The 20,670-nt window shown below is 44.7% G+C and overlaps 1 protein-coding gene across 1 annotated transcript in view; it reads left to right on the top strand.

Moving 5' to 3' along the window:
- Window positions 1-318: 318 nt before the first annotated feature.
- Window positions 319-20,670, top strand: part of PLB1 (phospholipase B1) — a 122,868-nt gene continuing 102,516 nt past the window's right edge. Inside the window, exons 1-3 of the mRNA XM_066378622.1 lie at window positions 319-459; window positions 18,710-18,771; window positions 20,164-20,230. Of these exons, the coding sequence (XP_066234719.1) occupies window positions 405-459; window positions 18,710-18,771; window positions 20,164-20,230 (184 nt within the window). The 5' untranslated portion in view covers window positions 319-404. The remainder of the gene's footprint in view (window positions 460-18,709; window positions 18,772-20,163; window positions 20,231-20,670) is intronic.

Below are 20,670 nucleotides of genomic sequence, written 5' to 3'. Positions count from 1 at the left end.
GACACACCCAAGTTCTCATGACTTTGCCGATCTGGGATTCCAGTCCAGCACCTGGTATTTCCAGCCCCAAGCAGCTCTCAGCAGACCAGTCCCCAGCAGTGGCAATTTCTGGGCACCCACCTTCCTGGGAGGTCATATGAAGGAAATGTGTGAGCCTGGTCTTTGGTGCCTCTGTCTAGAACATGCTACCCATCTTTGACTCATCCACCTCAAGAAATCTTCTGCCTAAATGTTAATATTTATCATTTACAGCCGGCCATTGCCCCCTTGCAAAGGTGAACACAGTAAAATTTATGACAGGTGCACTATCAGACAACAGAGGAGCATAAAAGGAGAAACAGTGACAGTCCATCCATCTGCGGAAACGGTTCATCTGAGGCCAGCGACACCTGCAGAGCTCTGGTATGGGACCACAGCCACACGTTTTCCTCCTGGGGCTGCTGCTGCTTCTGGGGCAAGGTGAGTCTTCCCCTGGGTCAGCCTGCTGAGGCCTGGAGCTTGGGAGAGGAATGTGTCCTTTTTTTTTTCTTCCTTTTTTTGTATTTTTCTGAAGCCGGAAAGGGGGAGAGACAGTCAGACAGACTCCCGCATGCGCCTGACCGAGATCCACCCGGCACGCCCACCAGGGGCAACGCTCTGCCACAACCAGAGCCACTCTAGCGCCTGGGGCAGAGGCCAAGAAGCCATCCCCAGCGCCCGGGCCATCTTTGCTCCAATGGAGCCTCAGCTGCGGAAGGGGAAGAGAGAGACAGAGAGGAAGGAGGGGGTGGGGGTGGAGAAGCAAATGGGTGCCTCTCCTATGCGCTCTGGCCAGGAATCGAACCCGGGTCCCCCGCACACCAGGCTGACGCTCCACCGCTGAGCCAACCGGCCAGGGCCAAATGTGTCCTTTTCATAAGCACAAAATACGCAGGTCAGGCCCAAGCAGGCTAGAATGCTGCAGTTAAGTGTCCAGGGCTGTGCACCAGAGGCAGGTCTTGGGATTGGTGAGAAGGGACCAGAGGCAGCTCTATGGTGGGGAATAAAAGCCAGAAGTGTAGGGAGTCACAGAGCCCCAGATTCTAGCTCTCTGTGCTGTGTGGTCTGCAGCAAGGGCCCCCTCCCTGAACCTTAATTTTTTCCTCATCCTAGCATGGAAATACTAATGCTAAGCACATTTTGATCATTCCATTTATGGTTTTTGTTTTTGCTAAAAGGACAGAGGAAGGCAGGTTTCAGGATGACAAGTTCTAAAGGATTGCCCATATTTTCTAGTGCTATCGACCCTGATGGAAAAGCGTGAGCTCCCAGACAGGGCTGAGGGTTCTCCTGACGCCCGCATTAGAAGCAGGTGCCTCTGCCACAGTCCCTAGCTGCCCTCCTCCATCCCACTCCCAGCTCTCCCCTCCTCTCTTTGTTTAGAAAGGCAGAATCTTTTAAACCAAGGAGGGCCTTAAAGAGAATATTTTAGCTTTTCCAAATGAGAGGCCTGGGTCCCGAGTGGGAAAGCAGTTGCCCTGGAGGCCACAGAGGGAAAGAAGGAGGTATGGGACAGAAGCTTGGGCCAAGCCCCTTTCTGCTGTTTACCTTAGACAAGTCAGTCACTCCCTGAGTCGGGATGTGTGTGTGTGCAAGGTAGGGAGGATTGAGGTGCGGGCTGCAAGTGGGTGGGGGCTGAGGAGGGGGGTACAATAATGCCTGTTATACCTATTGCTTACGGTGATTGCATTTTTCTAATTGTTAATGAGGCTAAGGTGCTTTTTAAAAAAGTGTTTGTTGATCATTTGAATTCCTCTTTCATAAAGTACCTGTTCAAGCATGGTTCCCATTTTTCTATGGGTTTGTCCTTTTTTCATTGATTTTTTTAGGAGTTTTTCATACATGCTGGATGTATACTTGCTCTTTGTTGGTGATAAGTGTGACAGCTGTTGTACACTCTCAGCTTGCCTTTCCGCTCTCTTTAAGGAGACTTTAGATGGGCAAATTCCTTAATTTGGGGGGGAAAATGAAGACCGCCCAAATGAGAAAAACGGAGGCTATTCAGAGCAAGGGAGTCAACCATGGAAACTGGTGTTGGGTGGAGACTCCATGGCAGGTGGGGGAGTGGGAAGCTTGAGAGTGAAGAGGGGGAGGCTTCCGCTGTGCTCTGGCTGGAGGCTGTTGCCATGGAAGCTGGAGGCCGCCTAACTAGAAGCTAGGCTCTCAAGTGATTCATTTGGGGAACCGCATCTGGCTTTCTCTGGCTGGTCCTGAGTTGGAAGCAGGGACAAAAGTAGGGAAGCTGCAGTCATGGACCAAGTCCTGACCTCTAGGCTGGTTGCTACAGGGGCGGTGCTGGGAGTCCTAGGCAGGCAGTGGGGTGTGTGTGGGTGGGTCAGAGTCACCTACGGCCTGGCCATTGTCTGTTTGTGTATTGTATTCTGTCCCTCTGCCTCCAAAGTTTTTCACCTGTCCTTGATGGTTTGTGTTCTTTGCTTCTTGTCTGAAAACTCCTCTTCTTCCTTGGAGTCATGAAGGTATGATCCTATACGTCCTTCTAAAAACTTTATAAATCTGATTTTCTCTTTTGAGTCTTTAATACATCTGGAATTGGCATATTTGTGACTAGTATAAAAGAGAAACCCAATTATATATATTTTTTATGCAGATAGCTAATTGTCTCAGCATCATTTGTTGAACTGCTCTAAAAAGCCACCTCCCTTCATATATAAAAGGTTCCTTTGTGCTTGCATCTCTTTCAAACTCTGTTTTGCTTCATTAGACCATTGGTCTATCCCTGTGCCAACAGCACGTTAGCTTACTCTGTAGCTTTATAGTAAGTTTTGTTATTTAGAAAAACAAGTCTATTTTTTCTTTCTAAGGAGTGACTTAGCTTGAAACTTTCCTATAAATTTTACTATCATTGGGTTAATTTCTACCCCCTCCCCCAAATCTTGGGATTGTAATAGAAATTGTTTTGAACTCTATGAACCAAGTTGAGGAAAATAGAGATCTTTACACTATTGAGTTTTCCAAACCATGAGCATGTACTCAGATCTTCTTTGATGCCTCTCAGAGTTTGATTGTTTGCTCTGTTCAGGTCTTGCATATGTTTTGTTAGTTATGCTTAGATATATGATTTTTGTTGTATGGTAAACAGATTTTAAAATTTTTATTTTGAAAGTGTTTGTTAATGGTATCTAGAAATAAAACTGAGTTTTCAATGTATTGAACTCAGTTAAACTCATACATTTTACAAGTTATCTGTGTTTTCTTTTGGGTTTTCTATGTATACAGTCCTGCCCGTAATGATAGCTCGGTCGCTCTCTTTCCTATCTGGGCCCCTTTTCTAGCTTTGGCCTTACAGTGCTAGCTGGTGTCCTCACAACAGTTTTTCACAACAATGATGGTTGGAGGTATTCTTATCTTATTCTCAGGTTCAAAAAAAAAAGTGTTTTGATGTTTTGTCAAAAAGTATGATATTTGCCACTGGTTTTTCTTTTCTTTCTTTCTTTTTTTTTTTTTTTTTGTATTTTTCTGAAGCTGGAAACAGGGAGAGACAGTCAGAAAGACTCCCACATGCGCCCGACCGGGATCCACCCGGCACGCCCACCAGGGGGCGATGCTCTGCCCCTCCCGGGCGTCGCTCTACCGCGACCAGAGCCACTCTAGCGATTGGGGCAGAGGCCAAGGAGCCATCCCCAGCGCCCGGGCCATCTTTGCTCCAATGGGGCCTTGGCTGCGGGAGGGGAAGAGAGAGACAGAGAGGAAGGGGGGGTGGAGAAGCAAATGGGCGCTTCTCCTATGTGCCCTGGCCGGGAATTGAACCCGGGACTTCTGCACGCCAGGCCAACGCTCTACCGCTGAGCCAACCAGCCAGGGCCAACATGGTTTTTCTCTAGACGCTCTCTATAAAACTGGAAAAGTTTTATTTCATTCCTAATGTTCTAAGAGGTTTTCTAAAAATCATAAGTGGATGTTGAATTTTATTTAATATTTTCTGTGCTTATTAAGATGATTGTATGATGTACTTAATCTGCTAATGTGATAAATTAGTTAATAAGTTAGTTGACTTATTATTTTTTTCAGTCATTGCTTATTAGATTGACCAAAGATGACACATTGTGTTTACTTGTCCTGCCTCCTTAAAATCTTTCAGTCAAGAGCAGTTCTTGAGCCACTTTGTTTGTTTTGTGTCCTTGAAAATTTTAGGCTGGATTTTGTTGTGTGCACTTCAACTTGGATTTGTACAAATAGTAGTTTCTTTATTGCTAGAATCAGATCAAACTCTTTGGGCAGAAATGTAACATAGATAATGTTGCTTCCTAGCTGTGTCACCTTAGGGGATACACCTGATGTGGGTAAATAACCTATCTGGTAATGTTAAATTCAATAACTTGGTTATGATGGTGTCTGCCAAATTTCTCCCTTGTAAGGTACCTTCCCCCCTGTGACTTATACTTTATCTGTAGGAGATGCTCGATCCCCTATGATTGTTCTTATACCCAATGGTTTTTAGCATCCACTGATGATTCTTGCCTGAATTATCACGATTAGTATAAAATGGTGATTTTCAAATGTCTATCACCCCTTCTAATATTGCTATTTGGAATTCCTCCATAAAAAAAAGGTTCTTTTTTCACTCATTGCATGTTTTGCTTTGTTTTTTAATATAAAATGGGCTTATAGCTTTTTTTCTTAACCAGCGTGTTATACTCCAGCCCTATTATTATTTATTTGGATACTCAAGTTATTACAGATTTGGCCAATGAGAGAGCTCCTTTAAGCTGACTACTGTGTCCCCATCAATTTTAAGTATTTTTTAAACTTTATAGAACAAGCTATTTCAGGCTAATCTTGTATCTTTTTCTATCTCAACCATGTAATTACCCATTTCTTCAGGGTTCTCATTGGTAGGGCATTTTATTTAGAAACCAAGATCTGGGTGCTAAGGGTATTCATTGCTGCCGGAGTGTCATTATGTCTAAGCCCTCTCAGTGGGCAGAGCTAAGAAATAGTTTTCTTTTTTTTAAAGAAGTGAATTTCTACAGACATCTCTAATTTTAGTTAGAACTAGCCTTTTGTCTCCTTCCTCCATTCCAGGTTTGTACTGTCCTCCCACAGTGCAAACCAGGTTTATAAAATATTAATAAATGTATTCATTTCTCAAACCCTAAGATACGTGTACCATAATATTGGCATTATTACAGCAATAACACCACCAACAACAAACAAAGTTAAAATTTTCTCTCCTGTTTTTTGTCTCTAGGCTACACCCTACTCAGGGTGTAGAAACAAAATACTTTATTTAAAAAAATATCACATAGGCCCTGGCCTGTTGGCTCAGCGGTAGAGCGTCGGCCTGGCGTTCGGGGGACCCGGGTTCGATTTCCGACCAGGGCACATAGGAGAAGCACCCATTTGCTTCTCCAACCCGCCCCCCTTCCTCTCTGTCTCTCTCTTCCCCTCCCGCAGCCAAGGCTCCATTGGAGCAAAGATGGCCCGGGCGCTGGGGATGGCTCCTTGGCCTCTGCCCCAGGCGCTAGAGTGGCTCTGGTCGCGGTAGAGCGACCCTCCGGAGGGGCAGAGTATCGCCCTCTGGTGGGCGTGCCGGGTGGATCCCGGTCGGGCGCATGCGGGAGTCTGTCTGACTGTCTCTCCCCGTTTCCAGCTTCAGAAAAATACAAAAAAAAAAAAAAAAAATATCACATAGATTAATTTTTTCTTCTTTTTATTTGTGTGTGTGTGTGTGTGTGTGTGTGTGTGTGTGTGTGGTTATGTTCTCTCTTTGACATACGGTTGTCTGTTTGCATTCAGTTATAAGGTTTCTCCCGTTCTTGTAGATTTTACTTTATTTTTTGAATATATAATGCATTAACATGGTTCAAACATAAACACCGCCTGAGAGGAGTCCTGTCCCCCCCTCAGCCTTTCTGTTTTGTTCCCACCCACCCCTGCAGTAACCAATTTCAGTCTTTTCATTCCTTTCCATGTTTCTTTTTACAAATATATACTCTTATTTTTTTCTTTTTTGTACAAAGATAACCTACTGTATACCTTATTTTTTTGCATCTTGATTTTTTTTTCACTTAACAACATATCCTGAAGTGTCTGTTTGGTTTCCTTACTTGATATACCGCGTCTCTCAGCCTCTCTTCCAGCTTCCGCGCCCTCTGGTCTTTCTGGGCTCCGTGCTAAGCAATCGATAGGACACACGTCCTGGTTGACTCGCTCTTTCAGCTGCGTCCAATTTGCTGTTAAACCTGAAGATTTCAAGATCACTGAAGGTTTTGAAAACTGACTGTATTTTTCCAATGTAATTTACATTGTTATTTACCAAATTTGCAATGTTGCTTTGTAAAAATAATTTAGTGTTCTTACCAATATCCTCAAGTTTATCTTTTTTTAAAAAAAAAACAGTTTTATAAGTTTTGTCTGATAATTTCAGTACACAAAGTCTCTGATCGGTTTCGGCTGCATTTTTTTCCCACTAATATTTGTTCTTAGATACCTTGTTTGGTACCTTCGCCCATCTGCTTGGTTATTATTATTTCTTTTATTGTGAGCTGTTCAGACACCTTAAAAAAATTATTTGTGAGATTCTTTGAGGACTAGGATAAAAATGTTGGTCTTCAAAGCCTATATAAATTTCATTCTGTCAGGCACTGGGGACATTACCATTCAAGGAACATTTCAAACTATGCTCATGGTGTTAAGTTTGCTAGAACAGCTAAACCCCATGTTAAGCACTGTACATATATAACAGCTTTCCTATAAGAGAGATATACTATTATCCCCATTTTACAGATGAGAAAAATGAGTCTCAGAAATTAAATAGCTTGCCCAAGGTCATCCAGTTAATAAGTACAAGAGCCAGAATTCAGTCCTGAAGCTGAGTCCTGAGGCTGGGACCTTTGACCACCACCCTGCATTACCATCCAGCCCTAGGGAAGAAAGAATCCCAACTGGCCTTTTATTTAAGCTTTCAAACCAACAAACAGCACATAGGAAAAAAGATTTCTGCTCTGAAAGTCTGGGTTTATACAACTGAAACACTGTGATCTCATAACTGCAATTGGCAAAAGCAAGTTGGCAAGAAATCACTGTATCTAAGAAAATACAACTTTCACCTGAACTTTGTTTTCCTGGAATGGGTCAGACATTCTCCAGGACGTTGTCATGCTTTGGTAATGCCCCGTGCCAGGCCTGTCATCGCAAAGCTACCAGTGGGAGCTGGGTGAACTCATCGTGAGAGGAGAGAGTATCTTTCTTATTATTAGAACAAGAACAGCTAGTCAATGTTCCCTTTACAAACACCCAGAGCCCTTCCTGGAGGTTGCCAGCCGGCCTTCTAGAAATACTGTATTTCCAAATAGGAGTAGAAATAGGTCTCCCACCAGACCTGGGAGAACTTCTGGTGGCTCAAGTCCTCCCAGTTATTGACAAGCGAGGGGAGGGGACTTGCTCGAGTCATACACCTCGTTGGTGGCCCCCACCCCCACTCCGCTCACACACTTACGTCTGGCATTGAGCCCTGGCATGAGATTTTCTCTAGAAGCTCAGGCGTCCTGCCTTCCTGGAATGTCGTCTGTATCTTGTCAATTTTTAGGACTTTATTGTCAATCATTTCCATCAAGTTGCATTTTTGCAGCTATCAGTCAACTGTCTGAGCACCCTTCTAGGAACTGGAGTTGGGATGAGCCTGGCTGGTAGGTAATAAGCCAAATGTAAGGTACCCCCTAGGGAGAGAGAGCTAATCTGCATAAAATCACTGGAGAAGAATTAAGGACCAAAATAGGTGCAAGGAGTTGTAATAAAAGCAACAGGATTCAGAGAACTGAGAGGAACGTGGGCCGAGGAAGTTTCATGTGGGAGGTGAAACTCGGCTGAGCTCTGAAGGGGGCAGGGAATGAGAAACACAGGGGAACAGGGGGACATGCAGTGGGGGGAGCAGCACAGCAAAGGCAAAGGGGGTCTCCACACGGGGCTCAGGGAGCAGGGAGCAGGCCGGATCTGTAGTGCAGGCTTGGTGGCGGGGAGGTGATGAGATAGATAAAGTGGAATTTTGAAATCCCAAGACAAGAACAATGGAGATGATCATGGTGTCTTTTGGCTTGAAGAGACTTCTGAAATGATTTAATTTTAAAAATCTTTTTTTTTTTTTTTTAATTTTATTTATTCATTTTTAGAGAGGAGAGAGAGAGAGGGAGAGAGATGGGGGAGGAGCTGGAAGCATCAACTCCCATATGTGCCTTGACCAGGCAAGCCCAGGGTTTTGAACAGGCGACCTCAGCATTTCCAGGTCAACGCTTTATCCACTGCACCACCACAGGTCAGGCTGAAATGATTTAATTTTAATGTGTCTTCTAGCTTCAGACAGTCCTGATCAAAGGAGACAGCACACCGGTTAATCAGTGTGCCTGGCTCCTCGAGAGAGGCCCAGCAGGGAGTTTTCTGGGCTCCGGGAAGGCCATGTGCTTTTCTTCTACCCCAGGCAATTCTTGCATCTCAGTGAGAAATAGCACTCCCTTCTTCACCCCAGAAATTCCCAGCTGTCTATGGAAGGTGACCTTCCTGATGGGGGACATCATGTGACCCCCACACAGTTCCCTGAGATTCCCTTCCAGTTGGAGCTCCTAATCATCACTAATGCCCCCTCCAGCTCTGAGGGTCTCTGGTCCCCTTTAAAGTTCTGGCCCAAGAGGGCCGAAGAAAGGCTGCAAGCCGAATGTGGTCATGGAGGATGTCAGAGCAGGATGAGTGGCCCCAGCTGGCCACTGCCAAGGTGCCACCATTTACTCTCACCAGGGGGCCCTCTTCTTCATTCCTTCCTGACTCTGGATCAATTGTCCAGCAAGGCATCTCTTGTCTGAGGTCATAAAGTCAGTCAACAGCAAAACTCTAGCCAACTTTGAATATGATCTCTCCTGTTAGGATGGTCCCACAGCCTTCTTTCCTGTCCAGAGGCACAGGGTATGGATGTTGGATATTGGATGTTGGATGTTGGATGGGCCCCAGCAGGTGAAGCCATGAGGGCACACTGGTTCCTGGCTGGAATGGAACCTGTAATGGGTGGTGGTATCTCCCTGTGGAGGATTTAGAGAATGGTGGCTTCTGACTTTCCAAATCATCTCTAATGTTTCTTATATTTTCATCAGACTAGAGGTTATGTCTACCCAAAGGCTGTGACAGTGTTAACCCTGTATCATTCATTGGTGTGCCAATGATAAATCTAGATGGGCTGATGGACAAGAACAGCTGACAGTATTGGTCTGGTAGACATGGCAACAGAATACATTTTCTTATGCTGGGAACTGGGGCTATAGAACAGTATAGATACTGATAAGCCTTTTTACAACCTGCTTTTGCAAAGACCTTGATCTCGAGGCAAACGCACCAGAGTAGGTTCATGAGAATTGAGCTCCACATGTGGCCCTTTTAGTAATTTGCTGAATGGTCTTTGGCAAGTTTGCTAACCTCTCTGGGTCTCAGTTTTAAGAGATATTAAATGAGTGACCCCAAAGATTGTTCCACCTTGGCCATTCCAGGATTCTAAGGCAAATATTCAGAGGTCAAACTAGCTACCCCAGAAAGGTTCCCTGGCCCTCAGTGTCACCGCCCGCTGGCCATGGCATGTGACTCCCCAAGCTGCCATCCCGTGTTCCTCAGGGCACCGAGTATTCTGGTGCTGGAGCTGCAGCCAGGTGTGACTCGTGCCTTCTGACTCAGCAACCACAGATTGTCACGTGCCGTGCCTGCTCACAGGTCACCGGCTGCATCCCTCAGGCCCTGGGTGTGAACGGGAATGAGGTGCTGCAGGGGTGACAGCTAAACCCCAGTGGCTTACAGTTCAAAACAGTTCAGGGGACAAACACTGGCTGACCCGGACCCTCCGCTTCCCAGCTCACCAGGATGGCTTGCTGCTTAGTGGATGCAGAGGCCCCTGACCCTGGTCTGTGTGGGCTGGGGGAAGCCACCTACTCTCTCCAAGCTTGTAAAAAATGCCATCGGCAACAGAAATCCTGCTTCTACCTACTCTTCGGGGTTGCTGTGAGGACATTATACACTTTTCAAAGAGCCCAAGAATTTAGTGTACACTCAAGAGTGGCTTTAATTCCACCTATGTCGGCCTTGACAGGCCTCCCCCTGCCCAGGGCAGGCACCGTGCTTTCCTCCCGGGAGACGAGTCACCCTCGCGCATGTACAGCTCTCTCCTCTTCTCTGATCTTCACAACAGCCCCGTGAAGAAGGCAGGGACAGCGGTCTTATCCCCATTGTATAGATGAGGAAGTCAAAGTGCAGAGAGAGTAGCACTTGATCAAGGTCACAACGTGGCTGTCTTTCCTCAAGGTGCAGCCCGCGGTGGACAATCGTGCTGAAGACACAGTATAAGTAGAAAAACATAAAGGAAATCTATAAATAAAGAGGGCACCAGCTGTTTTAATGTTATTTTTGAAACCACCTTACGTGCCCCTCCCTAGCCATTTGTTGGGCTAACGCACTTTAGGTTTCTTTGAGGAATTGGGTCTTTCAAACTCAAAAGTATCTGAACAATACTCAAAGGGGCTTTCAAAAACTGCTGGTTCTCAGCACACCCAGCTCCCAGCTGAGGCCGGTCAAATCTGTCCCTGCGTCATGGGGTTGAGACTCACTGCTCCAGAAGGTCCTTTCCTGAGGGAGACTCGTGTGTGACTTCACCCAGTCAAGGCCAATGCTCTAACGGCCCTTTGTCAGCTCTGGGCCCTCGTAGTAACAGCCGTGTCCACATGGGTGACTGATCTCAGCCAAGCCTATTTCCCAGAGTGTGCACAGCTGTCCTCTCTCATTCCCATCAGGATGGAAAGGTACATGTTTTCCCCCCTTATGGACCTTATTGAGGTGGGATTTTTTTTTTTTTCAGGGATTTCTAAGCCTTTCATAGATCCATGGGCTTGAGGTTATAGCAGCCTTTCAAACCCGAAGAATTCCCTTGGGATTCTGTGACTGGGCTTCATCCATGTCACAAGTACGTGGACAATTTTTTCTACAATGCTTCAGGGTGCTGAGGGAATAGGCAAGAGACTCTCTCCCCATTCACCTGGTGGAAAGCAGAGAACCAGAGTGAGGGCCGTGCCACTCCAGGACTTGGTGGGGTGGTACTGAGAGGTCCGAAGTTTCCACGTGGGCCTTCAGGTCTGGACATTTCACGTTTAGATTTCAGGTGGATTGTGACACCCCAGAGCCATCAGTTATCATGGAAGATTCAGATCTTCTGAACATAAACTCGGCAGTTTTATGAGGAAATCCCAGACTGTGGAGCCTGGAAGGGTCTGAACAATGGTCTTTGCTAACCATCTCTCTGATAGGAAATTATAATAATCATAACTACCAACGACTGCACCTTTGCCATGTGTCAGATACTGTGCTTTGTGTTTACATGCATTTAATCCATATAGGCAACCCCATGAGGCTGGTATTATCAATCTCATCTTATAGGTTAGGAAATAAAAGCATAGAGAGATTGACTAGACCAAGGGTGTCTAAACTCTTAACATCTGCCAGGTAGGCGCGCCACATGGCTGCCATGATCCCAGCCTTTGCTTGGACCAGTGCCCTGGTGGCCCATTCTCATTCAGGTAGCTCTAGCTATTCCACCCAGGGATAGCCTGTGTCCACTGGGCCAGTTCTGGTTTAGAGGGGGGTCACAAGAAACCAGGCCAGTCCTCCTGGCACCCAACTCTTTAGATACTGAAGGAAGTTCTCATACACCTTCTCTCAGTGTTGTGTCTTTTTTCTGTTTTCTTTTTCTGTGTTTAGATATGATATCTGACTATTTAACACTTTCAGTGTCCCACCTGTTCTATGATCTTTCCTCCTTTATTTCATTTATTTTTTGTTTCAGTTTCACTACCCTGCCCAACATTAGCTTGATGGTTATACATTTTTGTTATTTTGGCATTTAAGATGACGACATGCACCCTTGACTTATTAAAGTCGAACATCGGTGTCATTCCATTTACTCCAGCCAATCTGCCCACACAGCAATATGTTACATAGATTTTAAACTCCACACTACAGTGTTTTTTATTATTTCTATTGGTGATGGCAAGCTTTTTTTATAAAGAGCCAAATTTTAGGTTTTTTGGATCATATATGGTCTCTATTACATATTCTTCTTTGTTTTTTTCCAAAACCCTTTAAAGGTATAAAAGCCATTCTTATGTAGAGAGCCACACAAGAATAACATTGTGGGCAGAGTTGACCTATGGGCCATAGTTGGCTGGCTTCTGGTTTTTTGTAGTCAATATTACTTTAAATTTACCTACATTTTTATTCTTCCTGTGCTTCATTCCTTCTTACATTTCTATGCTTCTCCCTGGAACCACTTTCCTCTGAGCGTTTTGCTGTGTCATTCCACTGTCTTCCGGCCTCCATTGTTTTTTGATGGTGAGTCAACCATTAATCATAGTGTTGGCTTGTGTGTGTACAAAGTTCTTTTTTCTTCTGCTATTTTCAAGATATATTCCCCTTGGCTTTAGAACGATGCCTGGACAAATCAATTATTATTGTCGATGTGTCTTGGTAAAATTCTCAGGGTTTTTCCTACCTAAAGTTTTTTTTTCCCCAGCTTCTTCTATCTGTGGCTCAATATTTGTCATCAAATGTGAATAACTTTTCAGTCATTATCTCTTCAAATCTCTTTTGCCTCTTTCTCTCTGACTCTTTCGGGACTCATTACCTGTATATATTGTTTATATGCTGGGCAGTGTAGGCGGATCTCTGAGGCCCTGTTTGTTTTCCTTCAGTCTTTTTTCCTCTGTATTTTTCAGAAAGATACTTTCTATTGATCTATCTTTAAGTTTATAGATTCTTTTTCTGCAATCTTAAGTCTGTTGCTAAGCCAGCCCATCTAGTGAATCTTTCCGTTATTGTACTTTTCAACTCTGGAATTTATTATAAATACATATTATAACTACATAAATACATAAAAGAAGACAGAGACCCCTTCTATTTATTGGGTCTTTAGTGTAAATGTTTTTATATAGTCTTTAAACATAGATTATTTAATTCTTTGAATAAATATATATAAACACACACACATGTAATAGTGGCTTTGAAGACTTAGCTTGCAAAATTCAACATCTGAGCCCAATCAGAACAGTTTTCATTCACTGCTTTTTTTCCTGAGTACAAGACTAACTTTTTGGGTTTGAGGCATGCCTAGTAACTTTTGGTTGATAACCAGACATATTTGATAAATTTAGAAATTCTGGATTGTGCTTTATTTTTCTGAGAGTGATTTGGTTTATTTCTTAGTAAATTGCTTAGACTTAAACTATGGAATCTGTCTCCCTCACAGTATGCAGCCATGAATGTCTTTGCTTAGTGTTTTATTTCTTGTGTTTATTTCTTAAGCCTGGGATCCTAGGGGGTCATGCCTGGGTCTGCATGGTGTAGTGATCAGCCAGTGATTTGGACAGAGGTTGTGCTCAGACACCTAGAGTTGGTAAGGCTCTGTTTATTGGTAGGTGAATAAGTTGGAAAATAAACACAAAGTTGCAGCCAGTTCTTCAGTTTCTCTTTAATTTTACATGGGGCTCTTTCAGGATTCTCTGCCACATACTTAGCTGTCCAGTCAGCCCAGAAGATGTGAAGATCATATCTCAGCCCTTCTCATTGCCTTGGTTTCCCTTTTAAATACCTGCTTGGTTCACCTCTACCACAAACAGAGAAAACAATATCCGGCTAACAAAACTGCAGTTATTGCTCTTTTATTCCCATATCAGTCCACTATTTTTCACTGTCTACTACTGTCTTTGGGTTTCTTTCTTTCATTCTTTTCTTTTCTTTCTTTCTTTCTTTCTTTCTTTCTTTCTTTCTTTCTTTCTTTTCCTCTCTTGGTTTTTGTTTATTTTGTATTATCTCTTGGTAATTTTTAAACATTGAATTACAGGCATCATCTATGAACAAGTAGAAAGATAATTTCACATTTTGGGTGGTGCTTTCTTCCTCTGAACACTCAGGCAGTTAGGTCGAGGCAGGTCCCCTTAATCTAGTCTGGAATCAGACTGAAAGCTGTAATAAATGTGCACAATGGAATACAACTTGGCAATGAAAAAAGAAGGAACTCTCACCTCTCGGAACAGCACGGATGGACGTAGAGGGTATTGTGCTAAGTGAAATAAGTCAGACAAAGACAAATATCACATGATTTCACTTATAAGTGGAATCTAAAGGAAAAGGCAAACAAACACAATAGAAACTGACTCATAAATACAGAGAAATGGCTGGCAGTTGGCAGAGGGGAGGAGAGTTGGGAGGTGGGTGAAAAAGGTGAAGGGATTAAGAAGTACAAATTGGTAGCTACAAAATAGTCATGGGGATGTAAATTACAGCACAGGGAAATAGTAAAAAATGCCGTAATGACTATGTATTGGGCCAAGTGGGTACTTGAAATAGTAGGGGGGCCACTCTGTAAAGTACATGATTTTCTCACCGCCGTGCTGTGCAGCTGAAACTAATACGGGATAGTACTGAGTGCAAACTTTAATTGAAAACTTAAAAAATAAAAGCCTCAAACAAACAAACTAAAAAGGCTGAACTTCAGTCTTTTTGGAGGCTGGTCTGTTTCAAGTTTATCCCTACTCCAAGGGGTTCGCTCTTTTAGGTCCCAGCCGAAAGCCTGGGATGTTTGCCACAGACCCTCCTCCTTGATGGCACTGAATGCCAGTGCTTTCCCACGTCCAGGGAACTACCTGAAGCTCTGCCCAGCACATGAGCCTCCTCCCTGCTGATACCTGTTGCCTCTGATTTGGCAAATGCTTCATGGGTAAAAGCAGCATCTAATGTTGGGTAGGGTGGTTTTAAAAATTCTCTTTTCTTCTCTTTGGCTGTGGAACCCTCAAATTCTTGCTGCTCTTAGAACTCTCAGCAAATGGTCTTTCTCAAGCCCCCTCCCACCCCTCCCTCTCCTCACCTCTCCCTCCCTCTCTTTCCCTCCCTCTCTTTCCCTCCTTCTCTCTCTCTCTCTCTCTCTCCCCTTCTCTCTCTCCCTCCTCCTCCCTCACCATCCCCCCCCCTCCCGCAAAGTGAAAATGTATAATCGAATTTCTGCAGAGGAAAAATAAGGCCCATCAAAATCCAGAACAGTTGCAGGAAAAAAAATGAAGAAATCCATCAACTGTCTTCAGAAATAGCCTCTTTGAACCCCTTTGAAACCTTTTAGAACTAGAGTCAGCAGATAGGATCTCTGAACGCAGCTCTGCCTCTCTAAAGAGAATTTTAAACTTTCAGTGCTATAAAATTATACTAATAATGCCATCTGTCTCTCTGGATTGTTTTGATGGTAAAACAACAACACCTTTTACCAACATTAGCATATTTCAATGCGCAGTTTGTGTAGGCACTGGGCTAGATCTTCTGCTTCTATTATTTCATTTATAAATTTTGTAGAGCTCTGAGTATATACTGTACTCGCTGACATAAACATCTTTAGTTTTTTAAAGAAAACTTCAGGGAGCTTTCAGGGAACCAATGGCTTTCTTTGTAGGAGCAATTTTTTATTTCTCAGACTTGGAGCCTGGAGGACTAGAGGTGCCGAATGGGACATCACTCAAAGACCAGGGGAGAGTTTGCTTCTGACATCTGTGTTCCTTTGTGGAGGTCCTGGCAGAGCCCAGTGAAGCCATGTGGCAGCAGCACCCAGCCTGGCAATCCAGAGGTAGATCCCAGGGTTCCCTCTAGGATCCCTGGGGCTAAGGCTGCTGGTCAGAGATGTCACCCTCCCAGTTCAGCTTGATGAACTTTCCGTTGCAATCTAGATCAGGCCTTGGTTGGCAAACAGGACCCCATGGGCCAAATTCAGCCTCCCGCCTGATTTTATATGGCCCGTGAGCTGAGAATGGTTTCTACATTTTTAGATTCACTCTTTTTTTCATGTGGTTGTCTAGTTGTTCCAGCACCATTTGCTGAGCAGACCATCTTTTCTCCATCATACGGCTTTTGTTCTTTTGTCAGAGATCAGTTCACTCTCTTGATGTGGGTTTTCTGGGCTCTCCATTCCGTCCCATGGATCTGTTTGTCTGTTCCTTTGCCAATACCGCACTGCCTTGATGTTCCTGCAGCTTTAGCATGAGTCTCGGCGTTCTGGAGTGCTAGTCCTCTGCCTTTGCTGTTCTTCAATTTTCTGTTGGCTCTTCCACTTCAGAATCAGTTTGGCGATATTCACAAAGGCTCTTACGTTTTAAGTAGTTGGGAAAAACAAAAGAGTATCTCATGACACATGAAAATTTTATGAAATTCAAACTTTAATCTCCGTAAGTAAAGTTAATTTGTTTACGTATCATCTGTGGCTGCTTTCACACGACAGCAGCAGAGCTGAGTGATTGTGAAGGAGACCGTATGGTCTGCAAAACCTAAACTTGTCACTAGCTGGCCCTTTACAGGAAACGTTTTCTGAGTCTAGGTCTAGCTGTGAGGTTGTCACTTAGCTTGCTGGTCGTGAGCATGGCCCACAAAGGCCGACCCATTGTCGAAGGCCAGTTGTCAAATCCAGCCATCATCATTTGATAACTGTATCATCTTTAAAATGCCACTTAACTTTGCTGGGCCCTTACCAATAAAGTGGTGATAATAGTATTTAGCTCACAGGGTTGTTAGAATTTAACGAATTATTTCATGTAAGTGCTGAGAACAGTGCCTGGCACATAGAACTTGCAGATAAGTGTTGGCTACCATATAGATTTTTATCGTGGCTGGAAAAGAATATTACCAAAATAGTCTCAAATCCCTGCCCTGCTAATTCATCTACCTCACTCCTCCCAATGGGGTGATCATCCTAAAATACACATTAACACTAATCTCTTCGTGGTACTGATACTTGTGGTGTAGCCTGGCATTTGCCACTTCACGGCCCATCTGCTGTCTGTCTGTGAAGCCTCATCTATGCCCCTTTTTCTCCCCCATCCTCCAGTTATGAACCCTGTACTCCGGTCTTTTCCAGTTCTCTGTACTTGTCCACACCTCAATGCCTTCCTCTCATGTGGCTCTTTACATCCAGAAGCAAATCTCAGGGTGGGTTACAGCCGTCACTCCTGTATGAGCTCCAACGTGGAAACCAGTGCCTGATCCCCCAGTGGGCATAGCATGGAAATACACTCTTGCTCCTCATCCAACTCCAGATGAGTTACTTTCAGGGTCAAAAGGTAAAGCTGCAGAGGAAGGCTGGGGTGGAAAAGAAAGTAAGTCCTCTCCCCCAAGTCAGGCCTCCCTTTGGCATGGCCGAGTGCTGTCTGGGGTCTCACATGGCACCCAGAGCAGAAAACTGGGTGGGGAGAAGGCAGAGGAAGCCAGGGACCTGGATCTCTGATTACGCATCAGTAGATGACATATCAGTAGATTACACATCAGTATCGTTAATGTCATGAAGCTGTTGAAGTAAGCATTAAGATTACATAACACCATGAAAAAGACTCAAGGTACAACATTGAAGAGAGCTTGCAGGATGCAAAATTGTATACATATTAGTTACAACTGAATGAGAAGTGTGCCTGATTGGGCCCGATGGTGGACCCGAGAGTGTCAACAAATGAAATCTTTTTTGGTTGTAGGGGTAGTGGCACTGTGGGTCTTTATTTAGAATTCTATTAACTGTACTATACTATTATTTGTATATTTAAAAGGTTAATGTTTTATTGGAAAACACATTAACTTGTACACTTAAAATCAGTCTATTTCATTGTATGTAAATTATATTTCTTTTTTTTTTTTTTCCTGAAGTTGGAAACAGGGAGGCAGTCAGACAGACTCCCACATGCGCCCGACCGGGATCCACCCAGCATGCCCACCAGGGGGCGATGCTCTTCCCACCAGGGGGCGATGCTCTGCCCATCTGAGGCATCACTCTGTTGCATCCAGAGCCATCCTAGCGCCTGAGGAAGAGGCCACAGAGCCATCCTCAGCGCCCAGGCCATCTTTGCTCCAATGGAGCCTTGGCTGCGGGAGGGGAAGAGAGAGACAGAGAGGAAGGAGAGGGGGAGGGGTGGAGAAGCAGATGGGCGCTTCTCCTGTGTGCCCTGGCCGGGAATTGAACCCGGGCCTCCTGCACACCAGGCCGATGCTCTACCACTGAGCCAACTGGCCAGGGCCAAATTATATTTCTTAAAGGTAAAAAAATGTTTTAAAAGATTGGCTCAAAATAAGTTGGGATGAGGATATTGTCTTTGTGGCCACTCAACCTGCCTTTTCTCCCCTTTTACCTACATTCAGCAAGACCCCTTGAGACAGCCCCTGTCTAGCCACTGTGCCCAGTCAGAGCTGCTGGGAATCCCACAAGGACTTCTCTTCCTAAGATCACATCACTCATCAGACTATCCCAGAATGTCTTTCACCTCTCCTGCTTTGTCCTGGCTCCCCAAACAACAGCAGTTATTTGTCCAACATGACCTTCCTCGAGAGTTCTGCTTTTTGCTAAGGAACCAATAAAGGAAACTGCAGTGATGCACCTGTGCATAGGATTATCGCTCACCTTTCCCAAATAACATTTTTTATTTTCAACCTGGGGATTCTACTTTAATAGGCTGCATTAACAGAAGTATGAGGTCCCAAACAATGGAGGTGATAGTTGGAGAGATGGAATCTAGACTTTCCTAACACAAGGGATGTTACTGGATAGGACACATAGCTAGGGCTGGGAGGAAGGGCAGGAATTTTACAGATCTGGGTGGGAATTAATTCCAGCTAAATAACCTGAATTATTTTTGCTTTATTTTAGGGACTACCCAGACCCATACCTTTCCTGGAGAGGATACACTGGAAGAACAGCTATGGTCAGAGGTGAGGACTTTGTCCTCATGGAAGGGGTGGCGGGTCTCTTCCACTGGGTTAATCCAAGTCTTGATACAAGTTGGCAGGTTCCTTCCTGGAGGGAAAGGGCTGCCCCCCACCCCCGGCCCGGCATAGTCTGGCTGCCTGGCAAAGCAGAGGGAGAACGCCTGTATCTCCTGGAATTTGGGGCTCATCATTCCTACAGACTGGGAGGGTGGTTCCCAGAAGTGTCCGGAAAGACTTATAAATGGGCTTGTTATCTCTATGAACCTTGAAGCTGATGCTATGAGTTATCTGAAGGCATCTGGGTAAGGTCTTCCCAGAACATCCACAAGATAAGAGTTGAGAGTAAATACTTTATCTCTTACCGCAATCAGTAATTCAAGAGGATTAACTTGTGTCTTCTCATGAGAGTGAGATGTGGTCAAGGAACTCATTTATTGCATGTTTTCCCCTGTTGGAGTACAGCAAGTCCTCACTCACTCAATGTCTTGATGGGTTCTTGTAATTGCAGTGAAATGACCTGTAATGGCACTAGTTTTCCCATAGGCTAATTGATATAGACAAGCGTTAAGTTTCTGTGGCCTCTTATCAGTCTTAGAAGTTGAATAAAATGACTGTTTAAGGACTCGTTACATCTCTTCTTTCACTCTCAGTTCCGGGGAGGAAACATGGTCTCCCTTCCCAAAGCTTTTCATGGGACACTCAGATGCAGAGGTTGCTCTGGACTCCTATGAGCATCTGAGGAGGCCCAAGCGGTCTTGAGGACCCAGGCACTGGTCACCCAGGCCCTCCTCTGGGCTTAGGACACACCGATCAGGTGGGAACACAAGTTTTCAGTTTCAAGTTTACTCCGTGTCCAGCAGCACATGAACATAATGCCTCAAATACCTGTGTTTGTGTAAATAATCAAAAGAGAGAAAGTAGATAATACAAATAAAAATAGCATAGATGGATTTTTAAAAATCTTTTAGTCTAGGCACACTGGATCTCTTCTTAATGATTTTTTAATTGTGGAAAAGTGTACGTAATCTAAAATTTACCATTTTAATCCCTTTGAATGTAAAATTCAGTGGTGTTGCGTACATTCACAGGGTTGCGCTGCCATTACCGTCCACCTCCAGAACTCTGTCACCACCCCAGAAATTGATTTTTATTCTCCCTCCTTCTCCATCCCACTGTCGGGGGCATCCTTACCTCCACCTGTTAAAATCGTTGTCAAGAGACACATGTCCCCGGTACTAGGTGAACTGGGTTTGGGATTAGATGACCATGCACCTGGACAATTGTTGCTTCTGGATTTTGAGCCTAGATAGAGCAAGTACACGGTCCTTTCTGCACCAAGCTTTCAGGACCTGCAGTATTTCAGCTGACGTTTCTGGTGTTCGGTTTCTGTTGCAGAGCCTGAGGAATTTTCAGTTCTTATGCAACCCAAAGAAATCAGGATCCAACCTGCCTTCTGAGTCAGGTATGTGACGCCTGGGCCACGACTCTGGTGTCCCCAGCAGAGGGCCCAGCCCTACTTCTCTTGTACCCTTTGGCCATTCAAGTCCCTCCTCTTTCCCATCCTTAGTCCCTCACACCTTCTCTTTTCCCCTCTCATTTATTTTTATGGAGGGACATAGACTGACCCACCAGTCAGAGGTAAGACCGACGCGGGCCCCCCAGTGGCTTGACCGATGAGGGCAGCCTCCAGAGGGCTCACCTTCAAGGGGCAGACCGTGTCATGGCAGCTGTGGCTGGGACCCTAGTCACTCGTGTTCTTTCCCTGTCCCTGTAATGTAGCCACAGTGGGTGCTCTAGACATTGTTTCCCCATAGTGGGTGAGGGTTGTCCAACACCTGGATGCTATGAATGTTGCTCCTGAGCGGGTCATCTTCTCCTGCCTTATCCTATTAAGTGGCTGCA

This window comes from Saccopteryx leptura, chromosome 3 (genome assembly GCF_036850995.1).
Source record: "Saccopteryx leptura isolate mSacLep1 chromosome 3, mSacLep1_pri_phased_curated, whole genome shotgun sequence".
In the NCBI taxonomy this organism is placed as follows: domain Eukaryota; kingdom Metazoa; phylum Chordata; class Mammalia; order Chiroptera; family Emballonuridae; genus Saccopteryx; species Saccopteryx leptura.
The sequence above is the reverse complement of the archived record's forward strand: the minus strand, read 5'-3'. Positions and strand labels throughout refer to the sequence as shown.